This window comes from Danio aesculapii, chromosome 12, assembly GCF_903798145.1.
Source record: "Danio aesculapii chromosome 12, fDanAes4.1, whole genome shotgun sequence".
NCBI lineage: Eukaryota > Metazoa > Chordata > Actinopteri > Cypriniformes > Danionidae > Danio > Danio aesculapii.
This window is the reverse complement of record NC_079446.1, coordinates 35,188,090-35,206,986: the sequence shown is the minus strand read 5'-3', so window position 1 is coordinate 35,206,986 and position 18,897 is coordinate 35,188,090. Positions and strand designations below refer to the sequence as shown.

The 18,897-nt window shown below is 37.0% G+C and overlaps 1 protein-coding gene across 1 annotated transcript in view; it reads left to right on the top strand.

Annotated features, from left to right (window-relative positions):
• The window catches only part of LOC130238098 (unconventional myosin-XV-like), an 80,678-nt gene that overhangs the window by 39,210 nt on the left and 22,571 nt on the right, over window positions 1-18,897 (top strand). Inside the window, exons 32-42 of the mRNA XM_056469007.1 lie at window positions 9,378-9,496; window positions 9,690-9,760; window positions 12,361-12,444; window positions 12,908-13,052; window positions 13,144-13,244; window positions 15,035-15,271; window positions 16,339-16,423; window positions 16,508-16,615; window positions 16,874-17,030; window positions 17,396-17,486; window positions 17,596-17,806. Of these exons, the coding sequence (XP_056324982.1) occupies window positions 9,378-9,496; window positions 9,690-9,760; window positions 12,361-12,444; window positions 12,908-13,052; window positions 13,144-13,244; window positions 15,035-15,271; window positions 16,339-16,423; window positions 16,508-16,615; window positions 16,874-17,030; window positions 17,396-17,486; window positions 17,596-17,806 (1,409 nt within the window). The remainder of the gene's footprint in view (window positions 1-9,377; window positions 9,497-9,689; window positions 9,761-12,360; window positions 12,445-12,907; window positions 13,053-13,143; window positions 13,245-15,034; window positions 15,272-16,338; window positions 16,424-16,507; window positions 16,616-16,873; window positions 17,031-17,395; window positions 17,487-17,595; window positions 17,807-18,897) is intronic.

The window sequence follows — 18,897 nt, the reverse complement described above, 5'->3', positions numbered from 1 at the left end:
TACAGGTAGGTTATCTTTTTGAGTTCCTTCCTTGCATTGAGTTCCATCTTGTCCGAGGTTTTGACCAGCTGATTCATCAGCTAAGGACACACTCTTTCCTCTTACTGGTTGGGGAACATCATACACTGTAGAAAACTGCAATGGTTCCACATTTTGATGGTTATCACCATACCACTGATAATCCTCATCTTCTGGACTAAGGAAAGGACAATCCTCTTCAGGTTGTTGGAAACCTGGATTCTGCCTTGTTCTAGGTCTTGACATTTTGGGTGGGGAGGGGTTTGAAATGTTTGACAATGGCAGGTAACCACAAGGAAGAAGGAGGTCCCTGTGAAGGGTACGAAGGGGACTTTCACTGCTTTCAGGATGAACTGTGTAGACGGGTAAGTCGCCAGCCTTCTTTACCACCACATACACCTCAGATTCCCACCTGTCCGCTAACTTGTGCTTACCACGCAGTCTGACATTTCGCACCAAGACACGATCCCCGACCTCCAAAGAAGAATGAGTGACAGATTTGTCAAACCTAGTTTTGTTCTTTTCAGCAGTTTTCATCATACCTTGTGAAGCAAGCAAATAGCTTTCCTTCAAGTGTGATTTCAGCTGTTTTACATACTCTGAATGAGGAACGACATCTGATTTCCCATGATGAGGCAGACCAAAAGCAAGGTCAACAGGCAATCTTGGTTGTCTGCCAAACATCAATTCATAAGGAGTAAACCCAGTGACTTCATGCTTCGTACAATTGTACGCATGGACAAGTGGCTTGACAAAGTCTTTCCAATGGGCTTTATCTTTTTCCTCCAAAGTACCCAACATGCCCAGCAGGGTCCTATTGAAGCGTTCAACCGGGTTTCCCTGCGGGTGATAGGGAGTTGTTCGGCTTTTCTTTATGCCTGACACTTCACAGAGCTCTCTGATGACATGTGACTCAAAATCAGGGCCCTGGTCACTATGCAAGCGTTCAGGAAACCCATAGTGTGTGACAAAGTTCTCCCAAAGACACTTTGCTACTGTTTTAGCCTTCTGATTAGGTGTAGGATAAGCCACTGCATACTTGGTAAAAAAGTCCGTAATAACCAAGATGTCTTTGGTATTACTCCTGTCAGGTTCCAATGAAAGGAAATCCATACACACCAGCTGTAATGGCCTAGTGGCATGAAAATTGACCAGAGGAGCTGCTTTTTGGGGTTGTGCCTTCCTACGCACACAGCGACTACACTCCTTTACTTTTCGTTCCACATCTGCAGCCATTTTTGGCCAGTAGAAACGAGATCGAATCAGATCTACAGTCCTCTCAATTCCTAGGTGACCCATGTCATCATGTAAACTGCTCATCACCAAGGGTCTTAAATCCTCAGGGAGTACTAGTTGGTAAGTGAGTGAATTATTTTCCTGCCTTCTTCTATAGAGTATTCCATCTCGCAACTCAAGACGATTCCACTCCTTTAGAAAAAGAGGAAAAGTTGGAATCTCTTTTCGCACTGTAGGAGAAGGTTTCTCCCCCAACTCCAAGTGGAAAATAACTTCTCGAAGGACTGAGTCTGCTCTCTGCTTTTCACCAATCTCATGTGGTAGGTAAGGCATAACAGGTAATCCATCTAAATTACAATCCTCTCCATACTCATCAGGTACAGCATCAGGACGGAGTGCAAGTGATCCCACCAGTGCAACCCCAGAAGCTGTGTCCTGGTTGATAAGGTGCTTTTCGCAAATAGCATGGACTACATCATTTGGGGCACTAACAACGTCTGCAGCATCATGGTGATGGTGTTGTACAAATTGATGGATTCTTTCCTGCTCTTTACTGGACCAAGCAGTCTCAGGAATGGTTTCCTGGGGTCTCCTTGAGAGACTGTCCGCATCTACATTCTGCTTGCCAGCTCTGTACTGCAATTTGAAAGAGAAGGTGGAAAGAGCTGACAGCCATCGATAACTTGTAGCATCCAATTTTGCTGTAGTGAGGATATAGGTCAAAGGGTTGCTATCTGTAATAACGGTGAACTGGTTACCGTATAAGTAGTCATTAAACTTTTCAGTCACTGCCCATTTTAGGGCAAGGAATTCAAGTTTGTGAGCAGGATATCTAGACTCACTGTGAGACAACCCTCTGCTTGCGAATGCTATTGCACGCATCTGCCCATCCTGTTCTTGATAAAGTGCTGCCCCTAGTCCTTTTGTACTTGCATCAGTGTGGAGAAAATAAGGGAGTTTGGGGTCAGCAAATCCCAGAATAGGTGCAGAAGTGAGTTTTTCTATAATGGTTCGAAATGCTTCTTCACAAGAAGGCGTCCATCGATCACCAAAGGACTCTTTTGGGTTATAGTACTGGCTTCCTTTGTTACACTTCTTGGCACCCTTTCTTAGCGGAGGATATCCTGAGGTCAGATCATTAAGTGGCTTCACTATTTTAGAGTAGTCCTTGATGAAACGACGGTAATATCCCCCAAAACCTAAGAAAGACCTAAGTTCTTTTAGGTTTTTAGGTACAGGCCAGGTTTTTAAAGCTTGAACCTTCTCAGGGTCAGTCTCCACTCCATGCTCTGACACGATATGTCCCAAATAGCGGACTGAAGTCTGGAAAAACTTACATTTTTCCAAGGAGAGTTTCAGACCGTATTCCTTTAGACGAAACAGGACATTTAATAGTCGAGTCTCATGTTCTTCCAATGTGTCTGAGAAAACTATTAAGTCGTCCAAGAAAACAAGTACCTCCTTCAGATTAATGTCCCCCATACATTTTTCCATTAATCTTTGGAATGTACTTGGGGCATTCGTCACACCCTGTGGCATGCGATTAAACTCCCAAAATCCCAGTGGACAGACAAAGGCGGTTTTGGGTTTGTCTGCCTCATCCACTTCTATCTGGTAGTACCCAGATTTTAAATCGAGGACAGAGAACCATTTAGATCCTGTCAGAGCAGAGAATGTTTCCTCAAGATTCGGCAATGCATAGGCATCTCTCACTGTTTGAACATTTAGCTTGCGATAATCTATACATAGACGTACATCCCCATTCTTCTTCCTCACCACCACAATTGGAGAAGAGAAAGGTGACTCTGATTCCCGGATGACTCCACTTGCAAGAAGATCTTGTAGATGCCTACGAACTGCCTCAATATCTTGTGGATGAATAGGTCGTGCCCTCTGTTTAAAGGGAGTTTCATCGTGCAATTTAATGCTATGCTTCACTTTCTGGGTGTGGCCAAAATCTAGGTCATGATGACTGAACACTTCAGGTATTTCTCTGAGTTTTTTAGAAATGCGCTCCTTCCATACCTGAGGTAAGGGGGAATCACCGAAGTTCAGAGTGAAATCACCCTCTCCATTCCTATTGGAAGTTTTTGAAAGAGGCTGTAAAGAATCCACAGCATGGAGCTCAGCGATCACACATCTGGGTGGGAGAGTAATGTTATGATTTGTCTCATTGGTAAGCACAACTGGTAGGCTATTTATCTGGTTCTTAGGCTGATTAAGGAGACACCGCTTGACAAACACCCCTCCAGGTAGAGACGAATCAGGTGAGTGCTCCACAAGTATAGTCTGATCTATTCTGCATGGATTTGTAACTGAACCTCCCACCACTACAGTCTGACCAGCCATTAAAACTTTGGGTGCTCGACTTCTCAATCGTACATGGCCAAGAACACCACTTGTGTTTTGTCTCCATCTTATTTCAAGAGTTTTAAGTACCACTTTGTAACCGTATGAACAAGGTTGAAATTTTTGGGGATCAGCACTTAAATACTTCTTATAGAGAACATCCAAGGTGTTTGTCCCTATAAGAACCATTGACTGATTGTGAGCTTTTACATCAGGAACTACTAAGGCTACTGTAGGTATTTCAATGCTCACTCCTAGTAATTCTTCTGGAAAGGTAATTCCCATTTCTATGTATCCTTCGTAAGGAACAGATAGACCATTTGCGCCTTCTACTTCCAGGATATCATCAATGGACTTAATTGAGTATCCTGAGAGATGCTGTTCATAGAAGGACTTTGGAACTGTTGTCACTTGAGAGCCTGTATCCAATAAACAGCTGCATTTTTCATTGGCTATAGTAACTTCAGCAATGCTCATAGCACCTATTAACCCCTTTGGCAAGCTAGTGCTTTGCACTTTAGAAACCTGACTTTTTTCAAAAACATGATTAGTATTGGGACATTGTGATTCCAACTCAGCCCCTGTCTGTCCCACAACAAGGACTGATTCTAGTTTAAATAAGGGTTGGAGTTGGCGTTCTGAGAGTCCCATAGTAGCTGTTTTTCTCTCAAAAGTTTACGCTTGGCATTAACAAGTGTGGGGTTTGGCTCAGAAGTGCATGAGGACGCAATATGACAATCCTCACCACAGGTGAAGCAGTACCATGGTCTAGGCCTGTCCTTTTGTCTTTGGCTAACTGGAGCCCTAGTTAACTGGTTAGCAGTATCTGACTTCTTTTTGTCCAGTTTATTTACTACTGCTTGCTGTGAAGCTTTCTTCTGGGTTTTATGCGCAGGAACAAGGCTAGCCAACTGACTTTGTAGTTTTGCTATCTGTCTCTTGATCTCCTTAGTTTCAGCTGCAAGTGATACCATGTTTGAAACTTCTCCCTGCTCCACCTCAGAAGAAACCCACGTCCTTTGCGAGTGCATTACTGCTCTTGGTTTAGAAGACCCAAGATGCTGCTTCATACGAGTGACTTTTGCGGTGTGTTTGTCTTCTTCAGTGCGTAGCATAAGTAGAAGCTGCCCAAATGAAGGAGGATCATTACGCCTTCGCTCTAGCTGCAGGTCAGTAATTAGATCATTATCCCAGCAGCCTCTACAGAACTGCTTGAGAAGATGCCGATCTGCTTCTTCAGGTGAGACACCACCTCTTTTTATTGTCACTCTCAAAGCTGTCTGCAATCTGTACAAGTAAGTAGATGGCTTTTCACCAGCGTCCTGCAGAGTATTCATGAACTTTGCAAGGAGTTCATCTCCATCCTCAACAACTCCAAAAGCAGAATCCAGCAACTGAAGGTAAGCTGATGATGGAGCTTCAGAGCTAAGATGTTTTATAACATCTGCTGCGGGGGGTAAAAGACTGTCTACTATTTTCCTGGATACGTTCAAATCAGATAAGGTGGAATCTTTCAGCATTAGCTCTACACTGGAGCGCCAAGTGTCGTAATCGACCTCACTTCCGGGTCTGGGACATTTTCCTGAAAATACCCTAAGCCTCTGCTGCATAAGTCCTTGAGTAGCCACTTCCCCAGATCTCACCACATGTTCAATTACGAGTTTTTGAACCTCAGGTGGATTTAACACCTTTGAGGAGGTTAAGAGGGGGGGCTCACTTGGTTTGGCAGAGGTATGTTGTGACAGTGAGTCATCTGGTTGGCTAATTTTGACAGGGGCTGGGGTAAAACTCTCTTCAGGACATACCTGAGCATGCTGTTCATCCAGATCCTCGTCATCAGCCTCAGTGTCAGCGGACGTTGGAGTGAGCTCAGCACTTATTTGCGACAGCATCTGGCTCAAGACAATCTCAAAATCAGTCCCACTCAATTTTGCTACTTCTTTCAGTCCCTCCAGGTATGACTTTGTGACACTGGTTCCCTTATACTGTGTAAACACACTAGATAATGCTCTCACATGGTAAATAACACTTGGGTCACTGGTTAGCTGGTGAGTATAAGGTAGCTGTGGCTCTAGAGAATGCAAAGCTTGGCCACTGGTATATTCAAGAATAACACTTTGATAAAACTCAGAATCCTTGTCACTAATAAAAACTGTTTTGGCAAAAGAACCATATTGTTTTAGAAAATCAAACAGCTCATCATCACTTTTGTCTTGTGTTAAACCGCTAATGATCACTGAATCCGGAATTTTAATACCTTCTGCCTCTATTATATCCATTGTCAATTTTTACTGGTCAACGTAGGCAAAAATAATGGCTTAGAATGTAATTAATACTCAGCAACAGCGCCACCTCCTGGCTGGCTCGCCACTTTGTAACGGGTATTAAACCTTAAAGGACTAAATCATTAAAATCAGAAGATTACTAAGAACGGGAAAGGAGGTAGTGGTGATGCTGAGTAACTCACAGAGGCCAAAAAGATATGTTGCACAACGTTGTTCTGTATTATATACACACACAAAAGAAATAACAATAGAATAAACACTAAGTAAAAATATACCCCGGGTGCACCCTTTACATGATGTTGTAAAATTTTGTTAAATTCACAATTAAATCAACATAGATGAGAGTTCAAATAAATCAACAATTTCCAAATTGTTTTGTTACATGTAACCAAATAAAATGTTTCCACATTTATCAAGTTTCAAATCCAGGAAGATCAAAATAAAATAAATTAATTATTTACTTTCAACTGTCTTTTGAGTACTCACAAAATGTCCTCCTCTTGGAAAAAAAAAAAAGAACAGTCTTAAGGATCAAATCCTCTTACTTGAGTGAAGAGAAATAGTAGAAAAAGCAAGTGTCCCTTTTCCCTAGAAATCAGTCCTTTCCTGTAGGTCCACTGAAACTGCACTTGGGAGGCTCGCCATCAACCGAGAATCGCAAGAATTCCAAAATCCAGCAACAAAAAAACCTGGCCTGTTCTTCCAATGTATTCTTTTTTTTTTTCTTAATTCCTATCAGGTACACGTGACCACAGTGATGTCTGTGAGCAAGTCAAAATGCATCCATCACGCTCAAATCAGCATATATCTACTCAATCCCTCGCCATCCTCGTGCTATAGACTTATATTTTTAACATTATATTGGTTTTAAAAGTTTTAACTAGTGTATTTTCGCTATATTTACTTTATAATCACTCGGTTTTCTTTTCTGTCACGCTGTGTGTCTCTTCCGATGTTTCAGTAATATCCGCAACCACAAGGGGGCGGAGATGAGCATCAAGCACTCTCATTTGCTGACTTAAGACTACTGACAGCCTGACACCCAATCAGAGAATTATAACTCACATATACATGTTTTAACATTCTTTATACATTTTATTTTGATACTTATTTTAGCATCAACACTTTAACACATTAATAATGATGATGAGGTGTATATTTATTTATTATTTTATCTGTCTAATCTGTTTTATCTGTCTAATCTGTTTTATCTACACCCATTCATTATTTTATGGGGGTTACATATGGAATAACCATTTTATAAAAGAAATAAACTTGTGAAGCTGTGGTTTACAGTGAATTGATCACTGCTGTTATAAATGCACTGTAAACCATGGCTTCTTGGGGTTTATTGCTTTAATATGCCTTTATGACCCCTAGTCAAATCACACATTAAAGTAAATATTTTACAAACTCATGGTGTTCATTCTGCTGTAGCCTAGACACCAATATATTAGTTATTTCTAAAATCTGAGATCATTACAGTCAGGATTTCTGATAGTATTACAGCACAATGCGAGTGTATATTAGTATTATTTGTTCTCTTTTGGCATCTGATAAACTGTGGCACGTCATGTTAGACCTAAAGGAATGCTTTTTTTAGAAAATAGGCAAATTTTACAACTCCCCTAGAGTTAAACAGTTGATGTTTACCATTTTTGAATCCATCTGCAGGTTTGGCGTAAGCACTTTTAGCTTAGCTTTTAGCTTGAATCATTTAATCAAATTAGACCGTTAGCATCTCACTCAAAAAATTTTTTTAAAAGAGTTTGGGTAATGTACATTTTTAAAGCTTTACTCTTCTGTACACTCTCAGAAAAAATGGTACAGTGTTGTACTAAAGAAGGTACAAACCCTTGTCACTGTGGCAGTACCTTTTTATGGAACAGAATTGTACCTGAAGACAGAAACTAACTTGTACCATTGCAGTTTGTACCTTTAAGAACATGATTTGTACCATGGGAAACCAACATGTACCTTTGGTTTTTAAAACCTGCAGATACAATATTAGATGCACTACAGTGACAAGACACTTTTAACAGTGTCAAATGTATTCCTTCAAGAACTAGTTAAAGGAATTTTGCTACATCCAAAATGCGTCAATTTATTTTTAGGAAATAGAAAACAAAAGGTTTTAAAAGGTTTCTTTTTGTGTAAAGAAAAAAAATACTTTAACATAAGCCAAAATATCTATTTTTTGCTAAACATTTCACAACATTTTTTACAAAAATGTTACAGAAATACATTGTCCCATCGGCAATATAAAACTTTTTTTTTCTCCAATTTTCACACAATACCTTGTAATCACTTAAAAGTTACTTTAATTTACTTAATTTTAAAAAAGAAATAGAATTATGCAAAAGTATTGTACCGAGATATGCACAATGTTTGATTAGTTTTACAATAGTAAAATGTCTGCATGAACACTTTGCATATGCAGGACTTTTGCCAGCACACATGCGTAGTGGAAAGCAATGTCAAAAGGTGCGGATATCAATAATGTAAATGTATTCATAAGAAAATGCTTACAAAATGTTTATTAAAAATGCCTTAAATGTTCAGTTTACAATATCTATAGTTTTGTTTTACCAGTTGTTTTGTATTATAGAACTTAATAATGAATGTTTATGAGTTTTTTTAAACATATGCTTTTAAATAATGATTCATGTTTTAATATGGAAATTATTCATAAAATCACTTATGTGATCCAACACTGTGTATCCAACAGATACAGTATGTACCTTTTTCATGACAACATTTATGTACCTTTATTTCAATTGTACCATAAAAGGTACAAAACAGTATCATAATGTAACAGGTCTTTTCTGTAGCATATAGGGTACAACTTTTACAAAGGCAGAAAACTGTTCCTTAAGGAACATTATTTGTAGCACCGTATACCTTTTTTTCTGAGAGTGTAGTTACATTGTGCATAACATTTAAGTTGTAGCATACATTAAGTTGCTATTTTCTAGGCTGATATAAATAGGAACTACACTTTATAATTATTATTAGGAACTATAATTTTCACATAATAATCAAGGAACTTTGCTGCCTTATACAATTAGCGGTACAATTATATTATTACACAGCCCTGTTACCTAGTCACCCAGCTCTGGACTATTTTCAGGCGCTGCGCAATATGACAGGAAAGTAGCTTGATCATTACATCAGTATGACAGTATAGTTCCTAGCTATATCAATCGAGAAGCGTTTTACTTTTCCACCGATCTTAGTGCACAATGTATTTACAGAAGACTCATGCTTTAAATAAGAAAATTATTGAAACACTTTTTTAATTTGGATGCTAATGGTCCAATCTAATTCAATGGTCTATGCTAAGCTAAGCTAGAAGTACTCCCGTCAGACCTGAAGATCAGCTGAATGCATTAAAAATGGTATAACTCAACTGTTTAACTCTAGGGGAGTTGTAAAATTAGTGTTCCTTTAACAAGTACTTTAACAAATCCTTTTATTTCTGATTGTCAGGATGGAAAGCACAGACATGGATGACTTTATTCCTCCTGCTCCCTCGATGCAAGCCCCTGGTCTGCCCTCATTTGAAGCATCTCATTGGAACACATATGAACCCTTGTCCACTTACCAGGGTGAGCAACCAACCATTACTAGCAAACAGACAGTAAATTCTGAGTTATTGTTCACATTCATAGCTTTGCACAGGGATGATCAAAGAAATGAGAGTGAATGAAATGTACAGTACGAGGGTTGGGACGTGTCTCGCCCTGTAGAGCAAATAAAATGATTTTATAAAGGACGCTCCTGAGATATTGTGTCTTGTAGGATCTCAGGGACGGCAGATGGATTCGTATGTTGATGACATCTTTGATCCTGTGTTTGATCAAGGTCCTCCGGTCAGTATAGCCCCTTTTAAATCCATACAGTGTTACTGTAAGGTTCTTATACAGCTGATTGAGTCTGGGTTATTGTGGATAACGGCAGCACTTTAAAATAAGGTTGATTTTCCTTCGGCTTAGTGCCTTTATTCATCTGGGGTCACCACAGCAGAATGAACCACCAACTTATGCAGCATATGTTTTACACAGCGTATGTCCTTTCAGCTGCGACACAGTACTGGGAAACATCTATACACACTCACACATACACTAAGGCCAATTTAGTTTATTCATTTCACCTGTAACGCATGTCTTTGGACTGTGGGGGAAACCGGAGCACCCAGAGGAAACCCACGCAAACACATGGAGAAAATGCAAACTCCACACAGAAATGCCAACTGACCCAGCCACGACTCGAACCAGCAACCTTCTTGCTGTGAGGCAACAGTGCTAACCACTGAGCCACCGTGTCGCCCCAAAATACGGTTGTATTATGGTTAATGTCAGTTAATGTATTTACTAACATGATCAAACAATGAACGATACGGTTATTACAGTATTTATTCCAACGATACGGTTATTACAGTATTTATAACCAATGTTAACAAGAATGAATTTGGATTTTAAAAGTGCATTAATAGATTTTAAGTAAGTATTGTTGGTAAAACTTTAGTTTAGTTCACAGTTCATGGTATTAACTACTGGCTTATTACCTGCCTATTATTAAAATATTAACTGTTTATTAGTAGTTATAAAGTATGAGCTTATTCTGCATTCCAAATCCTACCAAAAACCTACACCCAGCTTCTACCTTACTAACTATTAATAAACAGCTAATTAGTAGTTTATTAAGCTAGTAGTGTTAGTTAATGGTTTGTTAATACAGTAAATTGTGACCTAAACTAAAGTGTCACTGTATTGTTATATTAATATTTCATGTTAGTAAAGACATTAACTAATGAAAACTCTTTGTAAGTTTAACCATAAGTGTGACCAAAATAAGAACTTAAAACCATAAAACTAAAATATTTTTTGTTGAATGAAATAAAACAAACGTTTTCTGAAAAACATGTAGTGTATAATCCTACACTGTTAAACCCAAAAAGTTAAGGTAACTCAAACTGTTTGAGGAAATCGATTGCAACAAACCATTTAAGTTCAAAAACTAATCCTAATGAGTACTGTGAACTTAATCCATTTGAGTAAACAAAGGAATTTGAGCACAGTAAAACCCAATAAATGAAGAGAACTCAAACCAATTGAGTACTGTAAAACCCAATAAGTTAAGGCAACTCAAACCGTTTGAGGAAACCAATTGCTACAAAACATGAGTTCAAAAACTAATCTATATGAATACTGTGAACTCCATTCAAGTTGAAGTAATGAGGTATTTAATTAACTCATTGCCTTCAACACTGAGTTTAAAACTCTTTTCAAATGAGTAGAATTAACCTTCAGTAAATTTTGAGTTAACTACACTCATTTCATTTGATAGAGTTGACTGTTGGGTTTTACGGTGTATTAATATTTCCTATAAATCCTAAAAAAAATTTCATTTGTATATTTTTTCTCAGTAAATTAGTGAAAATTGCTCAAACTAAAACATAAATTCAAATAAAAAAATGATATAAACATATTTTAAAAAGTGAATAACTATATAGATTTATTTAATAATATCTTTGCTTTATTTGTTGTTTATGGTGATACATTTTTCTAAATATCTATTTTAACATTATTTTACCCTGTTTACAGATTTGTTTATGTACCCAAATGAGGTCACGTGGGAAAAAAGGAAATTAACATTTAATCACATCAGGCTTGACTTACACTCTATATACATCATTATCTTAATAATTAGCTAGGGCCAGACAGAATCTGCTGACATTTTTTGTTGTTTCTGCACAGAATTTTGTTAAAAAATCTCCGGATTTATGCAGAATTTAGGAGTATCGTAACTAAAAACTTAATTTATAAAATACAAAATAATACCTTTTTAACTTTTATTTAATGTTTGCAATGCAAATCCAATTACAGTAGATCCACTATTTGGTAAACAAAGCAAGTCTATGACAGAAAATATCTACTAAACGACAGAAAATATTACTTTACAAACTGTAAATAAATCAAATGAACATTTTTATATTAGTCAATATTATTACTAAATGAATTTAAAAACTGAATAAATATTAATTTACACACATTTACACAAGTAAATAAATAGCCTTAATGATGGGCTAAAAATCTGCGCAAATCTGCAGATTTCCGCACACACAGATTCCGTGTGGGCTTACTCATAGCAAATGAACCGCATACCTGTTTTTTTATCACATAAAATCGATTAAACTTAATATAGTAAAATTAATTTGTGTAATTTTCCCCTAAAATACTGTCATTTATGCACGATACAGTTACAATATATATTTTTGTAGATTAATATCACCTGCATGAGCACCAGCACATGTTCTGCATACATAGATATATTGTTATCATTCATTAAGCCAGCGAGGATTATGCCGCCTTGCCACTTATTAACTCTGAGATCTGCTTGTATTGCCTGTTATCTCGGAGTTCTAGCCTGAGGTCTTTTTATCTGCATTTTATTTGTTTTTTATTGACAGGACTTTGACCGCATGGCCATGCTGAATCGCAGAATGAGAGGTGGAGGGGGTATGATGCCCAGCATGTACACTGGAGCAGGTACAGTTGTAAATCTGTGTGTCGTCTTCAACCGATACTCATCATTAATCAGAGCAGTGTTATTTATGATGGGTAAATATATTACAGTTTAATATTAGGACATACAATTGATTCATTTACTATATTTTATGATAATAATATACAATATTTACAATTATATATTCTATTAATGTTTATTTTATATGATATTTTATTTTAAATATTATATTATTTATGTTATTCTATTTAAATATTATAAGTTAAATATATTACTATTAATGTTTATTTAATTCACACACACATTTATTCTTTTTTAAATATTTTATTAATTCATATTTACATTCATCAAAATTTATATTTAATATTTTTATTGTTTAAAATATATGTTATTTATGTATTTATTTATTGCATTTCATTTTTATTTGTGTTTTTATTTATTAATATTTATTTATTTTCCTTTTTGTGCACTATCCATGTTCCAGAGTCAAGCCAGTATATCCTATAATTGACACTATGCTTTATTTTGGGACTGAACTAGGAATGCCAATGAATCCTGCCATGGCTGGCTATGGTGCCACACCAATGATGCCAAACATGATGCCCGCTACCATGCCCATGATGCAGCCCATGCCACGTAAGCCCATCCCTGCTGCTCACGTAGTCTTTTTCTAGTAGAATGATCTGTTAAGTTCTTACTCTTTTCCTACTGCTTGTTTTGGATGCAGCTATGATGATGCCAACTGCCATGCCTCAAGCCATGCCTGCTGTCAACCCACAGCAAATGGATCAACAGCAGGCCTTCATCAACCAACAGGCCCTGCTTTTGGTGAGTTCAACAGTCAAAGCACATTTAATTCATTTTTCTTCTGCTTAGTCCCTTATTTATTAGGGGTTGCCACAGCTGAATGAACTGCCAACTATTTCAGCATGTGTTTTACTCAGCGGATGCTTTTCTAGCCGCAACCCACTGGAAAACACCCATACAGACTCATCCAAACACACTCATACACTATAGCCAATTTAGTTCATCCAATTCACTTATAATGCATGTGTTTAGACTGAGGGGGAGGAAACCCATGTGAACATGGGGAGAACATGCAAACTCCACACAGAAATGCCAGCTGGCCCAACTGGGACTCGAACCAGCAACTTTGCTGTGAGGCGACAGTGCTAACCACTGAGCCACCGTGCTGCTAAGCACATTTCAAACAGGTCAAATTAAAGAAAAGTGTAGCTACAAAGCATACTAAAATTGTACAGTACCTTATTTTTTAAGACTTAACAAGTCATTTTAACTTCAATTTAACTGACTTGAAACATCAGGCTGAATCTTGTTTAAATTGCCAAGTTAAAAAATATGTTGTCATGACATTTATTCAAAACAACAAGTTGCTTCTTATAAATACAAAAAAAGTATCTGTGAAATTATATAATATTAATAATAATAATAACGTTTTATTTATGATGCGCTTTTCTTCAACTCAATGCTTAAAAACATTTAGTAATATATATTTAGCCTTTGTCCCTTTCTCCCGAACATATTTTTGTGAGTGGATTTTTATGATAGAGATGATTGTGTATGCCTGATTTAACTTGTATGCAAGTAAAATCACTTCATTTTGTTTGGAAACTTTTTTAAAGTAATATTTGTTTGTTTGTTTGAAATAAATTTGAAGATTTTATAAATTTGGTCTCTGTTTGAGCAGTCATGAGTTATACATTTAGAATGACATAATAATATCTAATTTATGCCGGTGGTGTTGATGCTGGTAATTCTCAGATTAGATGTTCTGTTGTTTCATGCATTGATATAATCAAATAAAAATTCTCATCAATATTGTAAAAAAAAACTAAAAATACATTTGTTTTGCATCATTATCGTCATGGCTGATATTAATTACATAACATTACACTGATGATTGTGTTGTCAGTAGACCAGTAGTACTTTAAGACATGTCTATCTTTTGCAAGCACTGTTGCCTACATTCAGTCTCATTCATTTCCTACATTAGACAGACAAAATTAATTATGCTCTAGAAACAATTGCAAGATCAGAGACTGAATAATTCATGACTGAATTTTTAATTCCAACAATATCAATATTGTGCCTATTTTAACTGCAATATATTAAATGATTACATTGCAAAAAATACTTTTCTTACTAAAATTTTTTGTCTTGCTTCTAGCCCAAATATCTAAACATTCTTAAATCAAGAAGCATTTTCTTGACAAGCAAAACATATTGGGTGGTTTTAAGAAATAATATGTTAAAATTAAGTGAGTTTTTCCTTAAAACAAGCTAAATAATCTTCCAATGGGGTAAGCAAAATAATCTCATGTCAAAAGAAAAAAAATAGATTTTTTTGTTTACTCTATTGGCAGATTATTTAGCTTGTTGTAATTTTGCATATTATTTCTTAAAACAAGACTTGTCTAGAAAATGCTTCTTGATGTAAGAATCTTTAGATATTTGGACTAGAAAAAGACAAAGAATCTAAGTTAAAGAAAAGCGTTTTTTTGCAGTGTGAACATCGGCACCAGCTTAAAAGAAAAAAATATATGGAACCATATAAATTGTTACAATTCTTAACACAGAAATCTCTTTTTTTCTGGCAGGCACAGCAAATGACCATGCAGGCGATGTCACTGTCTCAGAAACAGCAGCAGGATGAGATGCGCAGGCGTGAGTCACAGAGACAGTCTCCACGCCAGCGGCGGCGCTCTCCTCCGCGCGCACGCTCACCTTCACGCTCACCCTCACCCAAACCTCGAAGCCGACCCCAGAGCCAAAGAACCAATCATCAGACCCCCAAACAAGCCCCAGAGCCCCTTCCAAAACCCCGCAGCCCTGAGGTACACCAATAATACTCACCTGTTTCCATTTACTCAATCCACATGGCACTACTGTATTTCAAAATTATGGGAAGGGAACTTCCTTTCAAAAGAACTGGAACAAATCATTTTAAATGGGTTTAATGGGACGTTGTTGTTGTTGTTTAACATTCAAATTTTGACTTCAAATTTGTGTTAGTAGGATTTGGGCCACTTTGTGATGTCATTAAGACCAGAAAATAATTCTTGTTGACCAAATGAGCAGTTTGTTGTAGTTTTTTTAAAGATACAATATCTCCCTTTGGAATGGACTTGTAATTTGTAACCCTTTGCATCTTTTTTTTTATGTCCAAACATGCACACTGGCTAACATACAAAAAGTAAAAAGCATAATAGGACCCCTTTAAATAAAGATAAGGTTGTGCTACAAATAGTCTGTGTGCACAGTGAAGTAACAGGTACATTTGTCTTTGTGCTTTGTTTTTATCCGTCATGAAAATATCATTACTTTTGGTATTTTAATGTGACATTAGTAGCACAAGCATATCTGTGACTAAAGCTCTTTTGTTTCACTTGTTTTGAATTTTTGGTGTAATTCATACTAATTTGTTAATTCTAAGAAGTTTTCTTTTTAATATCAGATGGATGAACAGTGAGGAGAATAATGAACCTTTTTTTTTCAAAACACTGACTACACTGATTGCTGTTTACAGTCTAACAGAAGTTACTCCCTTAAAAAAATGTGCATTTTAAAAAGAGAAAAAATCAAGAGAAACAAAAAATATATACAATTCTGTTGAAATGTTGTAGTTTGTATTTTTCTTTTTTTTTTTTTTTTTTGCAATATTTTGCATGAATTTAAATGTATTATCTTTTCATTTCTAAATATGTTTGGTGACTGAAATATTATTTTAATAAATATATCTGTTTAATAAATCTGTTTTGTTAAATGCACCAAAATATATGAGCTATATTCACTGAAAAATAGACAAAAATATTCATTTTCAAAATGGGGTGTACTCATATATGCTGAGCACTATATAGTGATTGATTGTTTCAACTCTTTAAATCTTAATGTGTTCTTTAAGTCCCAGCCTGTGACTGAGAGGGATCTTAGGGCCCCAGAAGATCACGGGTCTTTCAAAGAAAAGAGGGATTTTTTTCAAAAGATTGGTGAGTGTGCATATCTGAATCCTTAAAACTGCTCAATTAAGGCAAAATGGCATTAAAGATTTTCACTACCTTTGTGCATCAAAGGTACGTCAGACACACGGCCAAAGCCTGCGCCAAAGGTTGCGAAGCCACTGATTTATGCCAATCCACCGGTGTCCAAACCCAAATCACCACCTCCAGGAAAGACTCAAGGTCAGACGTTTATTTTTTTCTGCTAAATCATCAAAAAACGACATCATTACAAATAAAATTAATTACCAAAAGTGTGACATAAAAGCTAAATATATTTTAACAATGTGTATTTTGAAGGTACAAAAAAAAATTTTAAATGTTTATATCTTCTGAGTCAAAAAATATTCCAAAATGAGGTATAACTGATTTCAGTGTTTCCTCTGTTATATACAGTCATCATACAAAATAAACTATACCTGAAAACTTCTTTTTTCACAGTTAAACCTCTCCCAGAAATTCCTCAAGTCCAAGAATCTCGACGAGCATCTCCAGAACCCACATCTCCTAAACCAGAGCCAACCAGTAACATAAGAGAAATCATTAAGCAGTACCAAAACCGGCCCAATCCAGAACCTAAAGCCTACGAGCCTGTCAGGTGGGCCACAAATCAACTCTAATTAATGTAGCTCTCCCATTGCCCAAAGATAAAATCAAATCTGGCATAATTCTTTTTCTTGCTGTGTTCTTTTGCATTACGTATATATTATAGTAGTAACAGTGCCTTTATTTCCTACTCTAGAAGTCAATGGGTGAAAGTTGCCAACATCCTTTAAAAAAGCTATTTGTGTTCAACAGAAAAAAACATAGATAAATAATATAGATTGCAAACTACGAGTTTTGTTGATTTGATACAGTCTCTGCTGTAACTGAATGCTTGCATATTGTTATGTTTCTTGACATTTTTTAACTTTGATTTCCAGATATTTAAACATATAAAATTGAAGACTTTGTTCTTCACAGGGTTCCAGCCAAACAATTTCTAAAGAAAAATGACCCCAAAGACGAGGCACTAGCCATTCTCAAATCTCAGGGCCCTGTCAGTCATCAGAAGGTAGACGATATTGAACTAAACGAGATGCCATAATATCATGCTTTGTCCTTAATTCATAATCTGAGGATGCAGAAGTTGACTGTAACTTTTGTATGTGTTTGTGCTGCAGAAACAGTGGGTAGAGAAGCCCCCTTCACCCCCTCAGCAGCTTGAGTCCCGTGGACCTCGCTCCATCTCCAATAGCATGAAACAGAAGCAGCTTTCGCTAGCTGATCTCTTCGGTTCTCAGCGCTCTCAGCCTCTGCCTCGTGTTCGTGAATCCATCCCTCCTCCACCGCCCCGCATCCCTGACCCACCGCTACAGCCTGCACCTGCTCTCAGTAAGACATTTGCATAACATTCAGTATAGTGCATCTGTAAATGCAGTGTATGTAGTTGGTCAGATATTTCTAAAAGGGGTCTTTTATTCACTTTTAATGTTCTTTAGTGTATATTGTTGCTTTTTGAAAAGATTCCGCCCTCTTTTGAAAAGGAGGCGGGGACTGAAAACTCATTTACATTTAAAGAGAGACACAAAAACAGGTTTGCGTGATGATATAATTGTCCTTAAAGTCCAAGTGAAATCAAAATTCATTTATTCATTTTCCTTCGGCTTAGTCCCTTATTTATCATGGGTCGGCACAGCAGAATGAACCGCCAACTATTCCGGCATATGTTTTATGCAGCGGATGCCCTTCCAGCTGCAACCCATTACTGGGAAACACCCATACACTCTCACATTCACACACACACACTCTTACACTATGGCCAATTTAGTTAATCCAATAAATAAACGGCAACTGGCCCAGCCGGGACTTGAACCAGTGACCTTCTTGCTCTGAGGCAACAGTGCTAACCACTGAGCTATCGTGCTGCCCGAAATCAAAATTTACAATGTTTATTTTGATAGTTCACATTATTCTTAAAATAAGTTAATTATTTGTGCAAGTAAATCCACTGAAGAGAAAGTTTGTTTTGGTAATCAAACAATTTGCTTTCGTGTTTGGAATGACCATCCTTTTGTTGACGTCAACCTGAGGGCTTCCATAGCAACTTTATATCAATATTCTTAACCATGCCCCTCTTACCGTTTAGGCTGGTTTATACTTGACGCGTCCGCTACTTTGCTTGAGTGCGCATGGCCAATGTGACATCATCGCTTTGGGTGCGCGTGACATGCTTTCAGCTGGCGGAGCCTCCGAAAAATTTTTTTCGAGCAAACGTGTTTTATTTAAGTTGAATAAGAATCACTTTAAAGAGATTTTGGTACGTCTGTACAGACATCTTTATGATCCGTCCGTGCATGATCGTAGGGATAACCAGATGGCCAGTAATTCTTGGGTAGAAATTGCAATTTTTTGTAAAAGGTTTAGAAAAACTTAAGGTATTAGTTTGTTAAAGCCAAAAAGAGAGGCCATGGAAAAAGTAGAGA